Raw genomic sequence first — 18,918 nt, forward strand, 5'->3', positions numbered from 1 at the left:
CCCAGTCTGCGCTTGGTCTCCCCAATGTAGAGGAGACCACACTGTGAGCAGCGAATACAGTATACTACATTGAAAGAAGTACAAGTAAATCGCTGCTTCACCTGAAAGGAGTGTTTGGGGCCTGGGATAGTGAGGAGAGAGGAGGTAAATGGGCAGGTATTACACCTCCTGCGATTGCAGGGGAAGGTGCCCTGGGACGGGGACGAGGTGGTGGGGGTAATGGAGGAGTGGACCAGGGTGTCGCGGAAGGAACGATCCCTTCGGAATGCTGACAGGTGAAGGGAGGGGAAGATGCGACTGGTAGTGGCATCACGCTGAAGGTGGCGAAAATGGCGGAGGATGATCCTTTGGATATGGAGGCTGGTGGGATGAAAAGTGAGGACAAGGGGAACCCTGTCACGGTTCTGGGAGGGAGGGGAAGGGGTGAGGGTAGAGGTGCGGGGAATGGGTCGGACACGGTTGAGGGCCCTGTCAACCACAGTGGGGGGAAATCCTCGGTTGAGGAAAAAGGTCATATCAGAAGCACCGTCATGGAAGGTAGCATCATCAGAGCAGATGCGTCGGAGACGGAGAAACTGGGAGAATGGAATGGAGTCCTTACAGGAGGTAGGGTGTGAAGAAGTGTAGTCGAGGTAGCTGTGGGAGTCGGTGGGCTTATAATGGATGTTGGTAGACAACCTATCCCCAGAGATGGAGACAGAGAAGTCGAGGAAGGGAAGGGAAGTGTCAGAGATGGACCATGTAAAGGTGAGAGAAGGGTGGAAATTGGAAGCAAAGTTGATAAAGTTTTCTAGTTCGGGGCGGGAGCAGGAAACGGCACCGATACAGTCATCAATGTACCGGAAAAAGAGTTGGGGGAGGGGGCCTGAGTAGGACTGGAACAAAGAATGCTCGACATATCCCACAAAAAGACAGGCATAACTAGGACCCATGCGGGTACCCATAGCGACACCTTTTACTTGAAGAAAGTGCTTTGAGTTGAAGGAGAAGTTGTTCAATGTGAGAACAAGTTCAGCCAGGCGGAGGAGGGTGGTGGGTGCTGGGTGGTGGGTGGGTGGATCCACCACCACCCTCCTCCGCCTGGCTGAACTTGTTCTCACATTGAACAACTTCTCCTTCAACTCCACGCACTTCCTTCAAGTAAAAGGTGTCGCTATGGGTACCCGCATGGGTCCTAGTTATGCCTGTCTTTTTGTGGGATATGTCGAGCATTCTTTGTTCTAGTCCTACTCAGGCCCCCTCCCCCAACTCTTTTTCCGGTACATTGATGACTGTATCGGTGCCGTTTCCTGCTCCCGCCCCGAACTAGAAAACTTTATCAACTTTTCTTCCAATTTCCACCCTTCTCTCACCTTTACATGGTCCATCTCTGACACTTCCCTTCCCTTCCTCGACTTCTCTGTCTCCATCTCTGGGGATAGGTTGTCTACCAACATCCATTCTAAGCCCACCGACTCCCACAGCTACCTCGACTACACTTCTTCACACCCTACCTCCTGTAAGGACTCCATTCCATTCTCCCAGTTTCTCCGTCTCCGACGCATCTGCTTTGATGATGCTACCTTCCATGACGGTGCTTCTGATATGACCTCCTTTTTCCTCAACCGAGGATTTCCCCCCACTGTGGTTGACAGGGCCCTCAACCGTGTCCGACCCATTCCCCGCACCTCTACCCTCACCCCTTCCCCTCCCTCCCAGAACCGTGACAGGGTTCCCCTTGTCCTCACTTTTCATCCCACCAGCCTCCATATCCAAAGGATCATCCTCCGCCATTTTCGCCACCTCCAGCGTGATGCCACTACCAGTCGCATCTTCCCCTCCCTTCCCCTGTCAGTATTCCGAAGGGATCGTTCCTTCCGCGACACCCTGGTCCACTCCTCCATTACCCCCACCACCTCGTCCCCGTCCCAGGGCACCTTCCCCTGCAATCGCAGGAGGTGTAATACCTGCCCATTTACCTCCTCTCTCCTCACTATCCCAGGCCCCAAACACTCCTTTCAGGTGAAGCAGCGATTTACTTGTACTTCTTTCAATGTAGTATACTGTATTCGCTGCTCACAGTGTGGTCTCCTCTACATTGGGGAGACCAAGCGCAGACTGGGTGACCGCTTTGCGGAACATCTCCGCTCAGTCCGCAAGCAGGACCCTGAGCCTCCAGTTGCTTGCCATTTCAACGCTCCCCCCTGCTCTCATGCTCACATCTCTGTCCTGGGATTGCTGCAGTGTTCCAGTGAACATCAACGCAAGCTCGAGGAACAGCATCTCATCTACCGATTAGGCACACTACAGCCTGCCGGACTGAACATTGAGTTCAATAATTTCAGAGCATGACAGCCCCCCCATTTTACTTTCATTTTTAGTTTATTTTTTTCTTCCTTGTTTTTACATTCTTTTTTACATTTTTTACAATCTTTTTTTTGCATTTATTTCATTTCATCTTAGTTTGTTCAGTTTGCTTACCCACTGTTTTTTTTCAGGTTTGCACTTGCTGCTGTTCAATATTCAGTGTATTCACACCTAATCTGTACTAATGCTTTGTCTTTCAACACACCATTAACATATTGTTTGCCTTTGCTCCGTGACCTTTTGGTCAGCTATGTGGCCTGGTCCAATTTACACCTTCTCCTTTGTTATCTCTTGCCCCACCCCCACCTCACTTGCTTATAATCTGTGACTTTTCAAATATTTGTCAGTTCCGAAGAAGGGTCACTGACCCAAAACATTAACTCTGCTTCTCTTTCCACAGATGCTGCCAGACCTGCTGAGTGATTCCAGCATTTCTTGTTTTTATTTCAGATTTCCAGCATCCGCAGTATTTTGCTTTTATTTTTGCCAGTTAAACAAGTTTGTTTTGAGATTGAAACCCATTACCTGCTAATGGGGGCCGTCAACTCAGGAAATGACAGACATCCAGTAATCAGAACTCATTGTCTCTCCAGGTGCCAGGCCTGGGAGTGGAAAACAAAATATCATTTATCACAAAGATTTCGAAGGTTGTGAGTCACTCCAGGTCACGGGGGGGGGGGGGGGGGTGGGGGGTTGGGTGGAGGGCGTCCAGACAGATCACCTGAGTCAATACATGGATCAGTATTGGCTGGAGAAAAGGCTGGGTTTTGGATATATATGGAGCCGGTGCTGGGTCTTCTCTCTTCTCTTCGGCATCAATCTACAGCGAGTCTCCCGAGTGCAGCTCGGCTCGATTCCAGGGAACACCGCCAGGAGCTGAGCACTGCTCTTCATCCCTCATCAACGAACCTCAACTCAAACTGGAACTTGGATACTGGTTCAGCGATACGGAACCAGGAGAGAGACGTACAGGAAGAAGCTGCAAGCAAGACAACGGGCAATCAGGGTGAACATATTGCCTGCGCCCACACATCCACAAGACCACTTAGCTGTGTGAGGGGGTGATTGTAAATCCCAACCAAACCTTAGCGGGGTTTCGTGCTGGGGGTCCTGTATTAGTTTATTTCACAGGAGGGTTCTTTTATTCGGCCATGGTAATTTAGCACGGTAGGGCTTGTTGGACAAGCCAGGGTTGTACTGTTTTGTATTGTTTACAAGGGTTATTGTTAATATTATTAAACACAATACGGTTGAGCCTGAAAAAGGTAGGTCCAAGTCTGATCTGTCCATATAATCCCGATTGTCCAGAACTTGTCGTAAGAGGTGTGTTTTCAGTACGCTAGAGAAAATCACTTACATCCACTTGTTGTGGCATTCAGAATTGTCTGGAGAGAACAGTGGGAATGGATGGTGTGTGTTCTAATGAAAAGCTGAGAGGATATATGACATAGTGTTGCATGCTGAGGGAAAGATGCAGCAGGTCAGGGGACGAAGGGGCAGTAGCTGCAAGGACAGGACAGGAGTAGGTGCTGAGTTTGCAAGTGACACCTTTATTTCGGCCAGGCCATCAAGTTACAGGCTGGTTATCCCCTGCAGACTTAGAGTCATAGAGTTATACAACACAGAAACAGGCCCTTCGGCCCATTGTGTCTGTGACGGCCATCATGCACCTATCTATTCTAATCCCATTTTCCAGCACTTGGCCCATAGCCTTGTATGCTATAGCGTTTCAAGTGCTCATCTAAATATTTCTTAAATGTTGTGGGGGTTCCTGCCTCTACCACCTCCTCAGGCAGTGTGTTCCGGTTCCAACTACCCACTGGGTGAAAAACATCTTCCTCAAATCCCCTCTAAACCTCCTGCCCCTTACCTTAAATCTATGCCCCCTGGTTATTGACCCCTCCGCTAAGAGAAAAAGTTTCTTCCTATCTATCCTATCAATGCCCCTCATAATTTTATATATCTCAATCAGGTTCCTCCTCAGCCTTCTCTGCTCTAAGGAAAACAACCTTAGCCTTTTCAGTCTCTCTTCATAGCTGAAATGCTCCAGCCCAGGCAACATCCTGGTGAATCTCCTCTGTACCCTCTCCAGTGCAATCACATCCTTCCTGTTGTGTGGTGACCAGAACTGTACACAGTACTCCAGCTGTGGCCTGACTAGTGTTTTATACAGCTCCATCATAACCTCCCTGCTCTTATATTCTATGCCTCGGCTAATAAAGGCAAGTATCCCATATGCCTTCCGAACCACCTTATCTACCTCTGCTGCTGCCTTCAGTGAACAATGGACAAATACACCAAGGTCCCTCTGATCCTCTGTACTTCCTAGAGTCCTACCATCCATTGTATATTCACTTGCCTTGTTAGTCCTCCCAAAATGCATCACCTCACACTTCTCAGGATTAAATTCCATTTGCCACTGCTCCGCCCATCTTACCAGCCCATCTATATCGTCCTGTAATCTAAGGCTTTCCTCCTCACTATTTACGACACCACCAATTTTCATGTCATCTGTGAACTTACTTATCATACCTCCTATATTCATGTCTAAATCATTAATTTACACTACAAACAGCAAGGATCCCAGCACCGATCCCTGTGGTACACCACTAGTCACAGGCTTCCACTCACAAAAACAACCCTTGACCATCACCCTCTGCCTCCTGCCACTAAGCCAATGTTGGATCCAATTTGTCAAATTGCCCTGGATCCCATGGGCTCTTACCTTCTTAACCAATCTCTCATGCGGGACCTTATCAAAAGCCTTACTGAAGTCCATGTAGACGACATCAACTGCTTTAACCTCATCTACACATCTAGTCACCACTTCGAAACATTCAATCAAGTTTGTTAGACACGATCTCCCCCTGTCAAAGCCATGCTGATTATTCTTGATTAATCCCTGCCTCTCCAAGTGGAGATTAAACCTGTCCCTCAGAAATTTTTCCAATAGTTTCCCTACCAATGATGTTAGACTCACCGGCCTGTAATTAACTGGTTTATCCCTGCTACCCTTCTAGAATAATGGTACCACATTCGCTGTCCTCCGGCACCTCTCCTGTGGCCAGAGAGGATTTGAAATTTGTGTCAGAGCCCCTGCAATCTCCTCCTTTTCCTCACATAACAGCCTGGGATACATCTCATCTGGGCCTGGGGATTTATCCACTTTTAAGCCCGTTAAAACAGCTAATACCCCCTCCCTTTCAATGCTAATTTGTTCGAGTATATCACAATCCCCCTGCCTGAGCTCTACACCTACATCGTCCTTCTCCATAGTGAACACAGATGAAAAGTAATCATTTAAAACCTCACCGATGTCCTCCGGCTCCACACACAGATTGCCACGTTGGTTCATAGTTCATGATTCCTGTCTGGAACCCGGGATAGCTGCAGAACTGATATACCACAGGAAGCACAGCATTCACCTGAAACATCACGGAGTGGACCATCAGCATACTCAAGAAATGCTTCTGCTGCCAGGACCGTTCCAGCGGAGCTTCGTAGTACAGCCCTGACCATGTTTCCAGATTTATGATCATCTGCTGTAAGCTACGTAATGAGGGACCGGCCCAAGAATTATAGGAGTAGGAAGAGCAGGAGTAGCATTAACCTCCAGTGCCCCTAGTTGGCAGAGCTTCTAGTGAGCAGCTTATCCAAGGGCGCACCAAGTGAACCATCCCCTCCTTATCATTGCCAATAGATCAACAGTCCCACAATCCTTATCATCACCATCCTTATTATCACCATTGTCTTCCTTCAGTCCAACCTCATGACTCTTGAGCCTCACGGCACCACAACTATTAACATCAACATCAAACCCAAAAACAACAGGAATTAGGGATCACTGTTGTACTAGCTCTTAATTCCTGCACTACAAGCTCATTTACCTATCCTAGTGCCACCACATAGTTTTTCCCCAGTGGCTATAGCTTGGAAGGTGTAAGACTGCTGATCTTCCATTGAGGACACTTCAATGGCTGTGGTGGGTAATCTTGGGTAGTTGTGGGCCTTGAGGGCCCCCAGCTGCAGATTGCAGGGACAGTCTGGTCCGGCTGCCTGTATGACACTATCAAGGGCACTGGCAAGTGAGTGGCCAGAGTGCCAAGGCCCAACACCCAGCAGTCCCAGGGCTTTGCACAAGAACCAAATGTAGGATTAATAGGACTCTCTGAGAGCTCCTGTCAACACCAGCTGCCAGATCCATGGTGGCATCTGTTCGACCTTCAACAACATCAGTGCCAGCTGCCACAGAAGGCTCTCAAAGCTGATGGAGCTGACCGTTCAGTCCGTGTTGGATATAAGTGTCTCCAATGCTCTGTGTGAAGCCTCGACTCAGGTTGAAGCTTGACTTTCTATTCTCTGCGAGATTGTACTCAGCTCTCGAGCAGGCTTCCCTATGCATCTGGTATTTCCTGGCGGATGTCCATCAGCCTTCTTCGATAACCTGCACCCTCAAAGCCTGCATCGGAGTCGTCTGCAGCAGAACTAGTATGTGCTTTCACCCTCAAGCAAAGCATCAGTTGAGGCCCCAGCACAGATCCCTGTGGCACACCACTTGTTACATCTTGCCAACCAGAAAATGACCCATTTATGCCTGTTTCCTGTTAGCTAGCCAATCTTCTATCCATGCCAATATGTTACCCCCGACACCATGAGCTTTTATGTTCTGCAATAACCTTTGATGTGGCACCTTATCAAATGCCTTCTGGAAATCTAAGTACAATACATTCACCGGTTCCCGTTTATCCACAGCACATGTAACTCCCTCAAAGAACTCCAATAAATTGCTTAAACATGATTTCCCTTTCACTAAGATGCCTTGGTGGGATTTGAACTCATGGTCCCTGGATTATCACTTTGTTCAACAGGATTAATAGCCCAGCAACATAACATTCCCACCACCGTACACCTTCTGATCTGCAATTACCACCAGCTTATCTTCTACTCCAAGTTGCTCCTCACCACTCCTGCTCCTGCATCACCATCCAAACACCTTAGTAACGGAGCCCTCCCGGGTGGTTGACTCTGGTCCAGTACCTATGAGGATGAGATGTAAAGATAGGGTTGATGAGGGGGGTGGGTTGTGGAGAAGGGAAGGGACCAGTTTTCCGTTGTTGCTTTCCCCCGCTTGCTCCTGTGTTATGCCTACCAGGACAGAAATAGAGAGGTTAGCGGGGTAGATAGACAGTTAACCTAACATTAGGAAAACATTCTGCTCACAGTCAGGGTCCTTTTGCCCTACTCATCTGTCAGCTCTCGTCAGCAATATAACCTAGTATAATGGATTCCTATGTTATGAGCACGCCCAGTGCATGATGACATTAAACATGTGATCTGGCCACCTTAGTGTTTGTCTTTCTTTGCAATTTCCTCACAACATATAACAGATTGTGGTGATGAGGATGGGATTAAAGTGCAAAAGGTTTTGCAGCAAATGGCAGCAGAGACAGTGAAGAACAAAATAGGCTAGCTCCCAGTGACCTATCTGCTAGGATGGTGAACATTTTCGACTATTGAGCATCATTGTTTATGAAAACGTGTGGCTGCACGCAGTTGAATGGATCCTGCAGGGTCCTAGTGTCCATCTGATTCAAATACCGACTACACTGGCTTTGGTGAGTTTGTTCTGATTACAGAATCACAGAATTGTTACAGCACAGAAGGAGGCCATTCGGCCCATCATGTCTGCACCTTCTTTGGCCTCCTTGTCTCGAGAGACGATGGGTAAGCGCCTGGAGGTGGTCAGTGGTTTGTGAAGCAGCGCCTGGAGTGGCTATAAAGGCCAATTCTAGAGTGACAGACTCTTCCACAGGTGCTGCAGATAAAATTAGTTGTCGGGGCTGTTACACAGTTGGCTCTCCCCTTGCGCTTCTGTCTTTTTTCCTACCAACTGCTAAGTCTCTTTGACTCGCCACACTTTAGCCCCGCCTTTATGGTTGTCTGCCAGCTCTGGCGATCACTGGCAACTGACTCCCACGACTTGTGATCAATGTCACAGGACTTTATGTCGCGTTTGCAGACGTGTTTAAAGTGGAGACATGGACGGCCGGTGGGTCTGATACCAGTGACAAGCTCGCTGTACAATGTGTCCTTGGGGATCCTGTCATCTTCCATGCGACTCACATGGCCAAGCCATCTCAAGCGCCGCTGACTCAGTAGTGTGTATAAGCTGGGGATGTTGGCCGCCTCGAGGACTTCTGCGTTGGAGATACGGTCCTGCCACCTGATGCCAAGGATTCTCCGGAGGCAGCGAAGATGGAATGAATTGAGACGTCGCTCTTGGCTGACATACGTTGTCCAGGCCTCGCTGCCGTAGAGGAAGGTATTGGCTGCACCAGCTCTCTGAAAAAGCAACTCCCTCAGTTCCATTCCCCTGCCTTCTCCCCATAACCCGGCACAATCTTCCATTTCAGATAACTGTCTAATTCCCTCTTGAATGCTTCAGTTGAACCTGCCTTACCTCCTGTATCCCAGTTACAGACAGCCACAGTAAAGTGTTTACTGGGTCACTGTCACATGTGAAAATGGGACGAAATGGCCACACCCACGAGATACAACGGAAGGCTAGGAATATGTGACAGAACTCGAGAATGTTTCAGTTCATATATTGAAAGAATGGACATATTCTTCAGAGCTGATAATATATTGGAACTCAAAAGGTGAAAGTGAAGAGGTCCATATTCAGAATAAGGCAATTCCTGAGTGCAAGAAAGCAAGCTTTTTTTTTTCATTTTAGAGATACAGCACTGAAACAGACCCTTCGGCCCACTGAGTCTGTGCCGACCAACAGCCACCCATTTATACTAACCCTTCACTAATCCCATATTCCCTACCACCACTTGGGGCAATTTACAATGGCCAATTTACCTACCAACCTGCAAGTTTTTTGGCTGTGGGAGGAAAGCAGAGCACCCGGCAAAAACCCACACGGCCACAGGGAGAACGTGCAAACTCCGCACAGGCAGTATCCAGAATTGAACCCAGGTCCCTGGAGCTGTGAGGCTCCAGTGCTAACCACTGCGCCACTGTGCTTGCTGATGGAGATTGGCCCGGAAGTGTATGACGTCCTAACAAACCTTCTTGCTCCCAACAAGGCAAAAGAAATGCCAATTAAAATAATCATCGCCAAGTTGGAGGAACATTTCAACCCGAAGCCACTAGAGATAGCAAAAAGACACAAATTTGGAACCAGAAAGCAGAGAAGTGAAACAGTTGGCGAGCGCATTGTGGCACTGAAGAATTTATCATAACATTGCAACTTTGGCACATTCTTAAACCGTGCGTTACGAGACAGATTCACAGTGTGGATTGGTGGATGAAAGAATCCAGTTGAAGTTACTAAACACACAAAATCTTACATTTGAGCTAGCGTGTCAGATTGCACTTTCTATGGGGATGGTATCGAAGAGTGCTCAGGAACTTTATCCTTTGCCAGTAACTAGTACAGCTTCTGTCCACATTCAGAAGGCTTCTGCCAAGCCTTAAGCCGAGGGACCTAGTCAGAAGAGGCTGTTGATAAAAGTGTATTGACTTGTTATTGCTGAAATGCAATCAGATAGCACAAGCATGTTAGTACAGAAATGCCAAATGCTTTAATTGCCAAAAGAAAGGTCATATTGCAACTGCTTGCCGAGCGAAGGCCAAAGCTGGAAAGAGAACTCATTCCAGTGGTAATGGAAAACAGTGATTTCACAAGGGTGGAGTTCACAACCTTGAAGTGAATCCAGAGTGCCTAAGCAAAGGGAGCTAGGGCTGTGCAGCATTTATGCCACTAGCAATCACTCAAATGACAGAGACTTTTGTACAAAGGTGTTGGTAAATCAACAGTACATCAACATGCACATTGATGCGGCTGCAGATTGCTCCACTTTGTGTAGAGATATGTACAAGAGCAAATTCAGTGGTGTGCCTCTAACTGAGAGCATAGTTCAGTTGAAAACCTACTCTGGTGAGGTGTTGGAAATGTGAAGACAAATGGTGTGCAATGTCCAGAATAAGGGCAAGTTACCCATTGTTGTAGTGAGAGATGTCAACAAACCAACGTTAATGGTCAAAGACTAGCTTCATAAGCTGAAGTTAGACGGGAAGCATGTTTTCCAAGCTGAGACGACCAAGAAGCTGATGAATACTTACAGCAACATTTTTGAGAACAGCTATGAACGTATAATCGGTGTGAAAGCTCACATCCGAATTAGGGCTGGTGCAAAACCAGTAGATTGCAAGGCTAGGCTGGTTCCCAGTGCTCTCAAAACCCAGGTTGAAGAGGAGCTAAAGAAGCTGGGGAGAAATGGTGTGCTGTGGAAAACTGATCACAGTGATTGGGAAACCCCAATTGTAGTAGTGCCCAAGTCAGACAAAACCGTAAGACTATGCGGGGACTACAAAAGTCACAATTAACCAGGCAGTGGATGATGACCAGTAACCACTACCGACCTCTCAAGATTTATATGCGGAGTTAGCAGGATCCAAGCTATTTAGGAAGTTGTATTTGTCCCGTGCTTATGCACAGCTCAATGTGGATTGACAGAGTCAGCAGTATCTAACAATAAACACACACATGGGGATAAACTTCTACATGAAGTTGCCCTATGGTATGAGGTCTGATCCAAAAATCTTCCAAGCTACAATGGATAAGATATTGCAAGGAGGTTTTTTTTTATTAGTTTATGGGATGTGGGCATCACTGGCTAGGCCAGCATTTATTGCCCATCTCAAACTGCCCTTGACAACTGAGTGGCTATTCACAGGGCATTTTCAAGAGTCGACCACATTGCTGTGGGTCTGGATTCACATGTAGGCCAGACCTGGTAAGGACAGCAGATTTCCTTTCCTAAAGGACATTAGTGAATCAGATGGGATTTTACAACAATCAGCAATGATTTTATGGACATCATTGGACTAGCTTTTTAATTCCAGATTTATGAATTGAATTCAAATGTCACCATCTGTCATGGTGGGATTGGATAGAAGGTGCCGCATTGCTTGTGCAATGAGGATGATGTGTTGATCATGACTGCACAGAGGAAGAGAATCTTCAAGTGTTCAATAAACTATTAAAAAAGCTCAATGATCACACTGTGAAGTTGAAAAGGAGCAAGTGTGTTTTCGTGCACTTTGAGATAGTGTACCTTGGCTTGAAAATCAATGATAAAGGACTACAGCCAGTGAAAGAGAAGACAGAAGCTATAGTCAATGCCCCAAAGTCAAGAGATGTATTGGAACTTAGATCTTTTCAAGGCATTGTCCAATACTACTTGCGATTTCTGCCTGAGCTTGCAACAGTGTTAGCTCCACTACAGGAGTTGTTGAAGAAAGATGTGAAATGGAAATGGTCTAAAGCACAACAAGATGCACGGAAAGGAATCTTGACTCATTTATGACAACACAAATCGTAACCTGAAGCATGTGATGCATCAAACTATGGAGTTGGAGCAGTAATCAGTCATGTCATGGATAATGGTCAAGAGAAGCCCTCAGCATTCGTGTCACGTATCCTGACCAAGAGTGAATGTAACTACGTGGAGATAGGAAAGGAAGCGCTTGGAATCATCTTCGGAATCAAAAGGTTTCACCAGTTCTTGTTGAGTAGAAACTTTATGCTGGTTACAGATCATAAACTCCTAGTAGCAATTCTGGGTCCAAAGTCTGCAATACAGGCCACGGCAGTGTCAAGGATGCAGTGGTGGGCTGTACTTCTCTCAGTATGAATACAATATCGTAGTTCAAAAGAGAATGCTATCACTGACACACAGTCGTGTTTTCCGTACGAAGACTTAAAATTAGGCTGTGAAAGTGCAATCTTCACAATAGGAGTTGTGGATGAGGACTTTCCAATCACTGCACCTGAAATTGCAGCTGAAACTCACAAAGACCTAGTTTTAAAAAGACTCTACGAGCAAACTTTGAATGGTTGGAGAAAGTTTGACTGGTGTACAGACAAGGTTGTGACAGGTTGTCACGTGAACAAGGGTGCATTAAGTGGGATCACAGAGTGGTGGTACCTAGTTCTCCGAGAGACATTGGCAGAGCATCATACTGAAAATACGGGTATAGTTAGCACGAAATCCATAGCCCGAAATTTTATTTATTGGCCTCGTCTAGACACAGATCGAGAATCATTGGTTGGCAAATGTACCATTTGTCAAAATTGCAAGAATAAGTTGCCAAAGAAAAAAGTAAGTTGCTATTTTGCCAAGTGTACATGTTCTCAAAGATTTGTTTGTGTTTGAAATTGTGTAGGTAGTGTACCTGTAAATAGTTTAATTTTTTTTTTAAAGGGGGAAGCAGTGCAATGTATTCCTATGCTATGAGCATGCCCAGAATGTGATGCAATTAAACATGTGATCTGGCCATCTTAGTGTCTGTCTTTCTTTACAAGTTCCTCCCAACAAATAACACCTAACTCCTTTGACCTATTATAAGCCATTTCTTTACGACGGTTTTCTTTTCTATATCTTATCTAGCCTCAAGGTTCTTTTGCTTACTCTTCTTCAGCTATACATTATTTTCCAGAATTAATTACACACTTTATAAGTGCAGATGTCTGGTTTCCTGCAGTCATGCCTCTGGTGCCCTTTGTTATTCTTCAGGAACATAGAAACAAAGGAAATAGGAACAGGAATAGGCCATTCAGCCCCTCGAGCCTGCTTCACCATTCAACCAGATCATTGGTTGATCTTCTACCTCAGTGCCATTTTCCTGCACTATCCCCATATCCTTTGATATCTTAATATCTAGAAATCTATCAATCTCTGTCTTGAACATACTCAATAACTGAGTCTCCATAGCCCTGAGGGGTAGAGAATTCCAAAGATTCACCACCCTCTGAATGAAGAAATTCCTCCTCATCTCAGTCCTAAATGGCCTAGCCCTTATTCTGAGACTGTGTCCCCTGGTTCTAGACCCCACCCCCAGCCAGGGAAAACATCCTTCCTGCATCTACCTGGTTGAGCCCTGGATGAATTTTGTATGCCTCTATGAGGTCACCTCTCATTCTTCTAACCTCCAGAGAATACAGGCTCAGTTTCCCCAATCTCCTCATAGGACAATCCTGCCATCCCAGGAATCAGTCTGGTGAATCTTTGTTGCACTCCCTCTATGGTAAGTATATCCTTCCTTAGGTAAGGAGACCAAAACTGTACACAATACTCCAGGTGCAGTCTCACCAAGGCTCTAATACAACTGCAGCAAGACTTCTTTACTCCTGTACTCAAATCCTCTTGCATTAAAGATCAACATATCATTTGCCTTTTTAATTGCTTGCTGCACCTGCATGTTAGCTTTCAGTGACTTATGAACAAGGACACCCAGGTCCCTTTGGACATAAACACTTCCAATCTCTCACCATTTAAGAAATACTCTGCATTTCTGTTTTTCCTACCAAAATGGATAACTTCACATTTTTCCACATTATATTCCATCTGCCATTTTCTTGCCCATTCATTTAGTCTGTCCAAATCCCCTTGAAGCCTCTTTGTAACCTCCTCACAATTTACATTCCTTAGTTTTGTGTCATCAGCAAATTTGGAAATATTACATTTGGTCCCCACATCCAAATCATTGATATAGATTGTGAGTAGCTGGGGCCCCAGCATTGATCCTTGTGGTACCACACTAATCACAGCCTGCCAACCCGAGAATGACCCATTTATTCCTACTCTGTTTTCTGCCTGTTAACCAATGATCAATCCATATCGGTATTAGAATTAGAATTAGAATTAGAATTAGAACATTACAGCGCAGTACAGGCCCTTCGGCCCTCGATGTTGCGCCGACCTGTGAAACCATCTGACCTACACTATTCCATTTTCATCCATATGTCTATCCAATGACCACTTAAATGCCCTTAAAGTTGGTGAGTCTACTACTGCTGCAGGCAGGGCGTTCCACGCCCCTACTACTCTCTGAGTAAAGAAACTACCTCTAACATCTGTCCTATATCTATCACCCCTCAACTTAAAGCTATGTCCCCTCGTGTTTGTCATCACCATCCGAGGAAAAAGGCTCTCACTATCCACCCTGTCCAACCCTCTGATTATCTTATATGCCTCTATTAAGTCACCTCTCCTCCTCCTTCTCCAACGAAAACAACCTCAAGTCCCTCAGCCTTTCCTCGTAAGACCTTCCCTCCATACCAGGCAACATCCTAGTAAATCTCCTCTGCACCCTTTCCAAAGCTTCCACATCCTTCCTATAATGCGGTGACCAGAACTGCACGCAATACTCCAGGTGCGGTCTCACCAGAGTTTTACAGCTGCAGCATGACCTCGTGGCTCCGAAACTCGATCCCCCTACTAATAAAAGCTAACACACCATATGCCTTCTTAACAGCCCTATTAACCTGGGTAGCAACTTTCAGGGATTTATGTACCTGGACACCAAGATCTCTCTGTTCATCTACACTACCAAGAATCTTCCCATTAGCCCAGTACTCTGCATTCCTGTTACTCCTTCCAAAGTGAATCACCTCACACTTTTCCGCATTAAACTCCATTTGCCATCTCTCAGCCCAGCTCTGCAGCCTATCTATGTCCCTCTGTACCCTACAACATCCTTCGGCACTATCCACAACTCCACCGACCTTCGTGTCATCCGCAAATTTACTAACCCACCCTTCTACACCCTCTTCCAGGTCATTTATAAAAATGACAAACAGCAGTGGCCCCAAAACAGATCTTTGCAGTACACCACTAGTAACTAAACTCCAGGATGAACATTTGCCATCAACCACCACCCTCTGTCTTCTTTCAGCTAGCCAATTTCTGATCCAAAGCTCTAAATCACCTTCACCCCATACTTCCGTATTTTCAGCAATAGCCTACCGTGGGGAACCTTATCAAACGCCTTACTGAAATCCATATACACCACATCCACTGCTTTACCCTCATCCACCTGTTTGGTCACCTTCTCGAAAAACTCAATAAGGTTTGTGAGGCACGACCTACCCTTCACAAAGCCGTGCTGACTATCGCTAATGAACTTATTCTTTTCAAGATGATTATAAATCCTGTCTCTGATAACCTTTTCCAACATTTTACCCACAACCAAAGTAAGGCTCACAGGTCTATAATTACCAGGGCTGTCTCTACTCCCCTTCTTGAACAAGGGGACAACATTTGCTATCCTCCAGTCTTCCGGCACTATTCCTGTCGACAATGACGACATAAAGATCAAGGACAAAGGCTCTGCAATCTCCTCCCTGGCTTCCCAGAGAATCTTCGGATAAATCCCATCTGGCCCAGGGGACTTATCTATTTTCACACTTTCCAAAATTGCTAACACCTCCTCCTTGTGAACCTCAATCCCATCTAGCCTAGTAGTCTGAATATCAGTATTCTCCTCGACAACATTTTCTTTCTCTACTGTAAATACTGACGAAAAATATTCATTTAACGCTTCCCCTATCTCCTCTGATTCCACACACAACTTCCCACTACTATCCTTGATTGGCCCTAATCTAACTCTAGTCATTCTTTTATTCCTGATATACCTATAGAAAGCCTTATACTACCCCCAATTGCATGTGCTCTAATTTTGCACACTAACCTCCTATGTGGGACCATATCAAAAGCCTTCTGAAAATCCAAGTACACCACATCCACTGGTTCCCCTTATCTATTCTGCTAGTTACATCCTCAAAAAACTCCAACATGATTCCCCTTTCATAAATCCATGTTGCATGTGCATTGTCAGCAGCACAATAATATATAATATTATATAAACATGCTTATAATTAATTAACGTGCAATTCTAACTGAAATTAAATTCTGCAAAAAGGAACTGAACGGTGTCAGGCAGGCCCCCACCTGCCAAGACTGAGGCACACATTATTTCATCACATGAACATTGAAACTTAAAATTGTGGTGGGAAGAAAAGAGGGCCTATCACAAGGAATTGCCAAGCCCCTGACTGGAAAGACATTTGCATGCTGGCAGACAGTGTTGGAACAAAGGAGCCAGTCCCTGCTTCTCCAATACACAGAAGACCTGGTCAGACCAGTTTAGTCACATGACTAATTAGTTGTTTGAATTTGAACTTGCTGAGAGAAAGAAACTCAAAACGGTTTGCTCCTGGACTGAGAACACCTCTCTCCTGTCTGCTCTCATCTCTTTCTCATGGAACAGAAGACCCATTGAAGACATGTGAACTGAAAGAGAGAAAAGTCTCCTACATGAACAAGGATTAAGAAGAATACTAGGCCCCAATGAAATGGAAGAGCTGCCTACAATCAAAGACCCTACGGCGAGCTGGAAACACAGGAAGAGTAACAAGAAACCCCCTTCAGAGACTGCTTCAAACCTCTCTATTTTTCTTCTGCTCTTTTCTGTCCCCATTTGCATGTGTGTATCGCATGTGCATGCTAGTGTGGGTGTGTCATATATCCATAGGCATTAACTGAATTAGAGTTTAAGTAAGTTTAATAAATTTCACTTTTCTTCTTTAAACCTAAGAAAGCCTGGTGTGGTCATTTCTTTGCCTTATAACTGGAAAATGCTGAACAAGGATTCACCAAGGGGGAGTTCAAAACAGTGTTTAAAAACATAAACCCTGTTACAATAAGACCAGGTGAAGACAGTAAATGACCCCTAGACACCTTCCTCACCTTGGTGTAACAATGGGAAAGGTTTAAATACCTTTGCCAAAATAACTAACATGTGCCTGAAAAGGAAGGATGTAGGTTGTGATTGTTCTGCTTGAATGAGATTGTAGTAAAGATATTGCTGACAGAAAAACAGATGTTTAAATTCTTATATGTAGAGAGTTGGTTATATGAAGATGTGTGTGGCTCCATTTACCTGCCTTTGATTCACATCCCTAATACCCAGAATCACAGAATTGTTACAGTGCAGAAGGGGGCCATTCGGCCCATCATGTCCGCACTGGCTCTCTGAAAGAGCAATTCCCTCAGTTCCATTCCTCTACCTTCTCCCCATAACTCTGCACATTCTTCCTTTTCATATAACTGTCTAATTCCCTTTTGAATGCTTCAATTGAACCTGCCTCCACCACTCACTCAGGCAGCGCATTCCAGACCTTAACCACTCGCTGCGTGAAAAAGATTTTCCTCGTGTCACATTTGCTCCTCTTACCAAATATTTTAAATCTGTACCCTCTTGTTCTAGATCCTTTCACAAGTGGGAACAGTTTCTCTCTATCTACTCTGTCCAGACCCCTCATGATGTCGAATATCTCTATCAAATCACCTCTCAGCCTTCTCTTCTCCAAGGAAAACAGTCCTAACTTCTCCAATCTATCTTCATAACAGAAATTCCTCATCTCTGGAACTATTTTCGGGAATCTTTTCTGTACTCTCTCCAATGCCCTCACATCTTTCCTCAAGTGCAGTGTCCAGAACTGGACGCAATATTCCAGCTAAGGCTGAACTAGTGTCTTAGGCAAGTTCAACATAACTTCCTTGCTCTTGTACTCTGTGCCCCTATTAATAAAACCCAGGATACTGTATGCTTTATTAACTGCTCTCTCAACCTGACCTGCCACTTTCAATGACTTATGCACTTATACACCCAGGTCCCTCTGCTCCTGCACCCCCATTAGAATTGTGTCCTTTATTCTATATTGTCTCTTCATGTTCTTCCTACCAAAATGAATCACCTCACATTTCTCTGCATTGAACATCATCTGCCACCTGTCTGCCTATTCCACCAACTTGTCTATGTCCTTTTGAAGTTCTACACTATCCTCCTCACAGTTCACAATGCTTCCAAGTTTTGTGTCATCTGCAAACTTTGAAATTGTCCCCTGTACACCAAGGTCCAGGACATTAATATATATCAGGAAAAGCAATGGTCTCAACACTGACCCCTGGGTAACTCCACTACAAACCTTGCTCCAGCCGAAAAACATCCATTAACCACTATTCTTTGTTTCCTGTCACTCAGCCAATTTCATATCTATGTTGCTACCGTCCCTTTTATTCCATGAACTACAAGTTTGCTCACAAGTCTTTTGTGTGGCATTGTATCAAACGTCTTTTGAAAGTCCATGTACACCAACCACATCAACAGCATTGCCCTCATCAACCATCTGTTACCTCCTCAAAAAACTCCTGACTTAATAAAAAATCTGTTGCTCCCATTCTTGAACATATCAATTGTCCTCCGGCATCCACAGCCTATTGGGGGAGAGTGTTCCAGATTTCCACTCCACTTTGTGGGAAGAAGTGCTTCCTGACATCACCACTGAATGGCCGAGCTCTAATTTTAAGCTTTTGCCTTTGTTCTAGATTCTCCCATCAGTAGAAATAGTTTCTTTCTATCTACTCTATCGAATTCCTTTATCATTTTCATTCTTTAAGCTCTGCTATAATTCTGGTGAACATGCATTGTCCCCCATCTCCAGGGCTGAGATGTGGTGCCCAGAAGTGAACACAATACTACAGATGGGGTCTGACAAAGGCTCGATACAATCTCCTCCCCTTTGTATTTCCAGCTCTCTTGAGATAAAGGCCAACTATTCCATGAGCCTTTTTAATTACTTTCTGCACTAGATTGGAGTGATCTGTGTACCCTCACCATTTTGAATGCATTCCCTTTATTCCAACTCACTGCCTC

The 18,918-nt window shown here is 45.3% G+C and overlaps 1 protein-coding gene across 1 annotated transcript; it reads left to right on the forward strand.

Annotated features, from left to right (window-relative positions):
- Positions 1-10,921: 10,921 nt before the first annotated feature.
- LOC137373268 (uncharacterized) lies at positions 10,922-11,726 on the forward strand. The gene is made up of 2 exons (XM_068038117.1): positions 10,922-10,937; positions 11,368-11,726. The coding sequence occupies exons 1-2, from the start codon at positions 10,922-10,924 to the stop codon at positions 11,724-11,726; spliced, it is 375 nt and encodes a 124-aa protein (XP_067894218.1).
- Positions 11,727-18,918: the final 7,192 nt, after the last annotated feature.

Source organism: Heterodontus francisci, chromosome 8, assembly GCF_036365525.1.
Source record: "Heterodontus francisci isolate sHetFra1 chromosome 8, sHetFra1.hap1, whole genome shotgun sequence".
In the NCBI taxonomy this organism is placed as follows: domain Eukaryota; kingdom Metazoa; phylum Chordata; class Chondrichthyes; order Heterodontiformes; family Heterodontidae; genus Heterodontus; species Heterodontus francisci.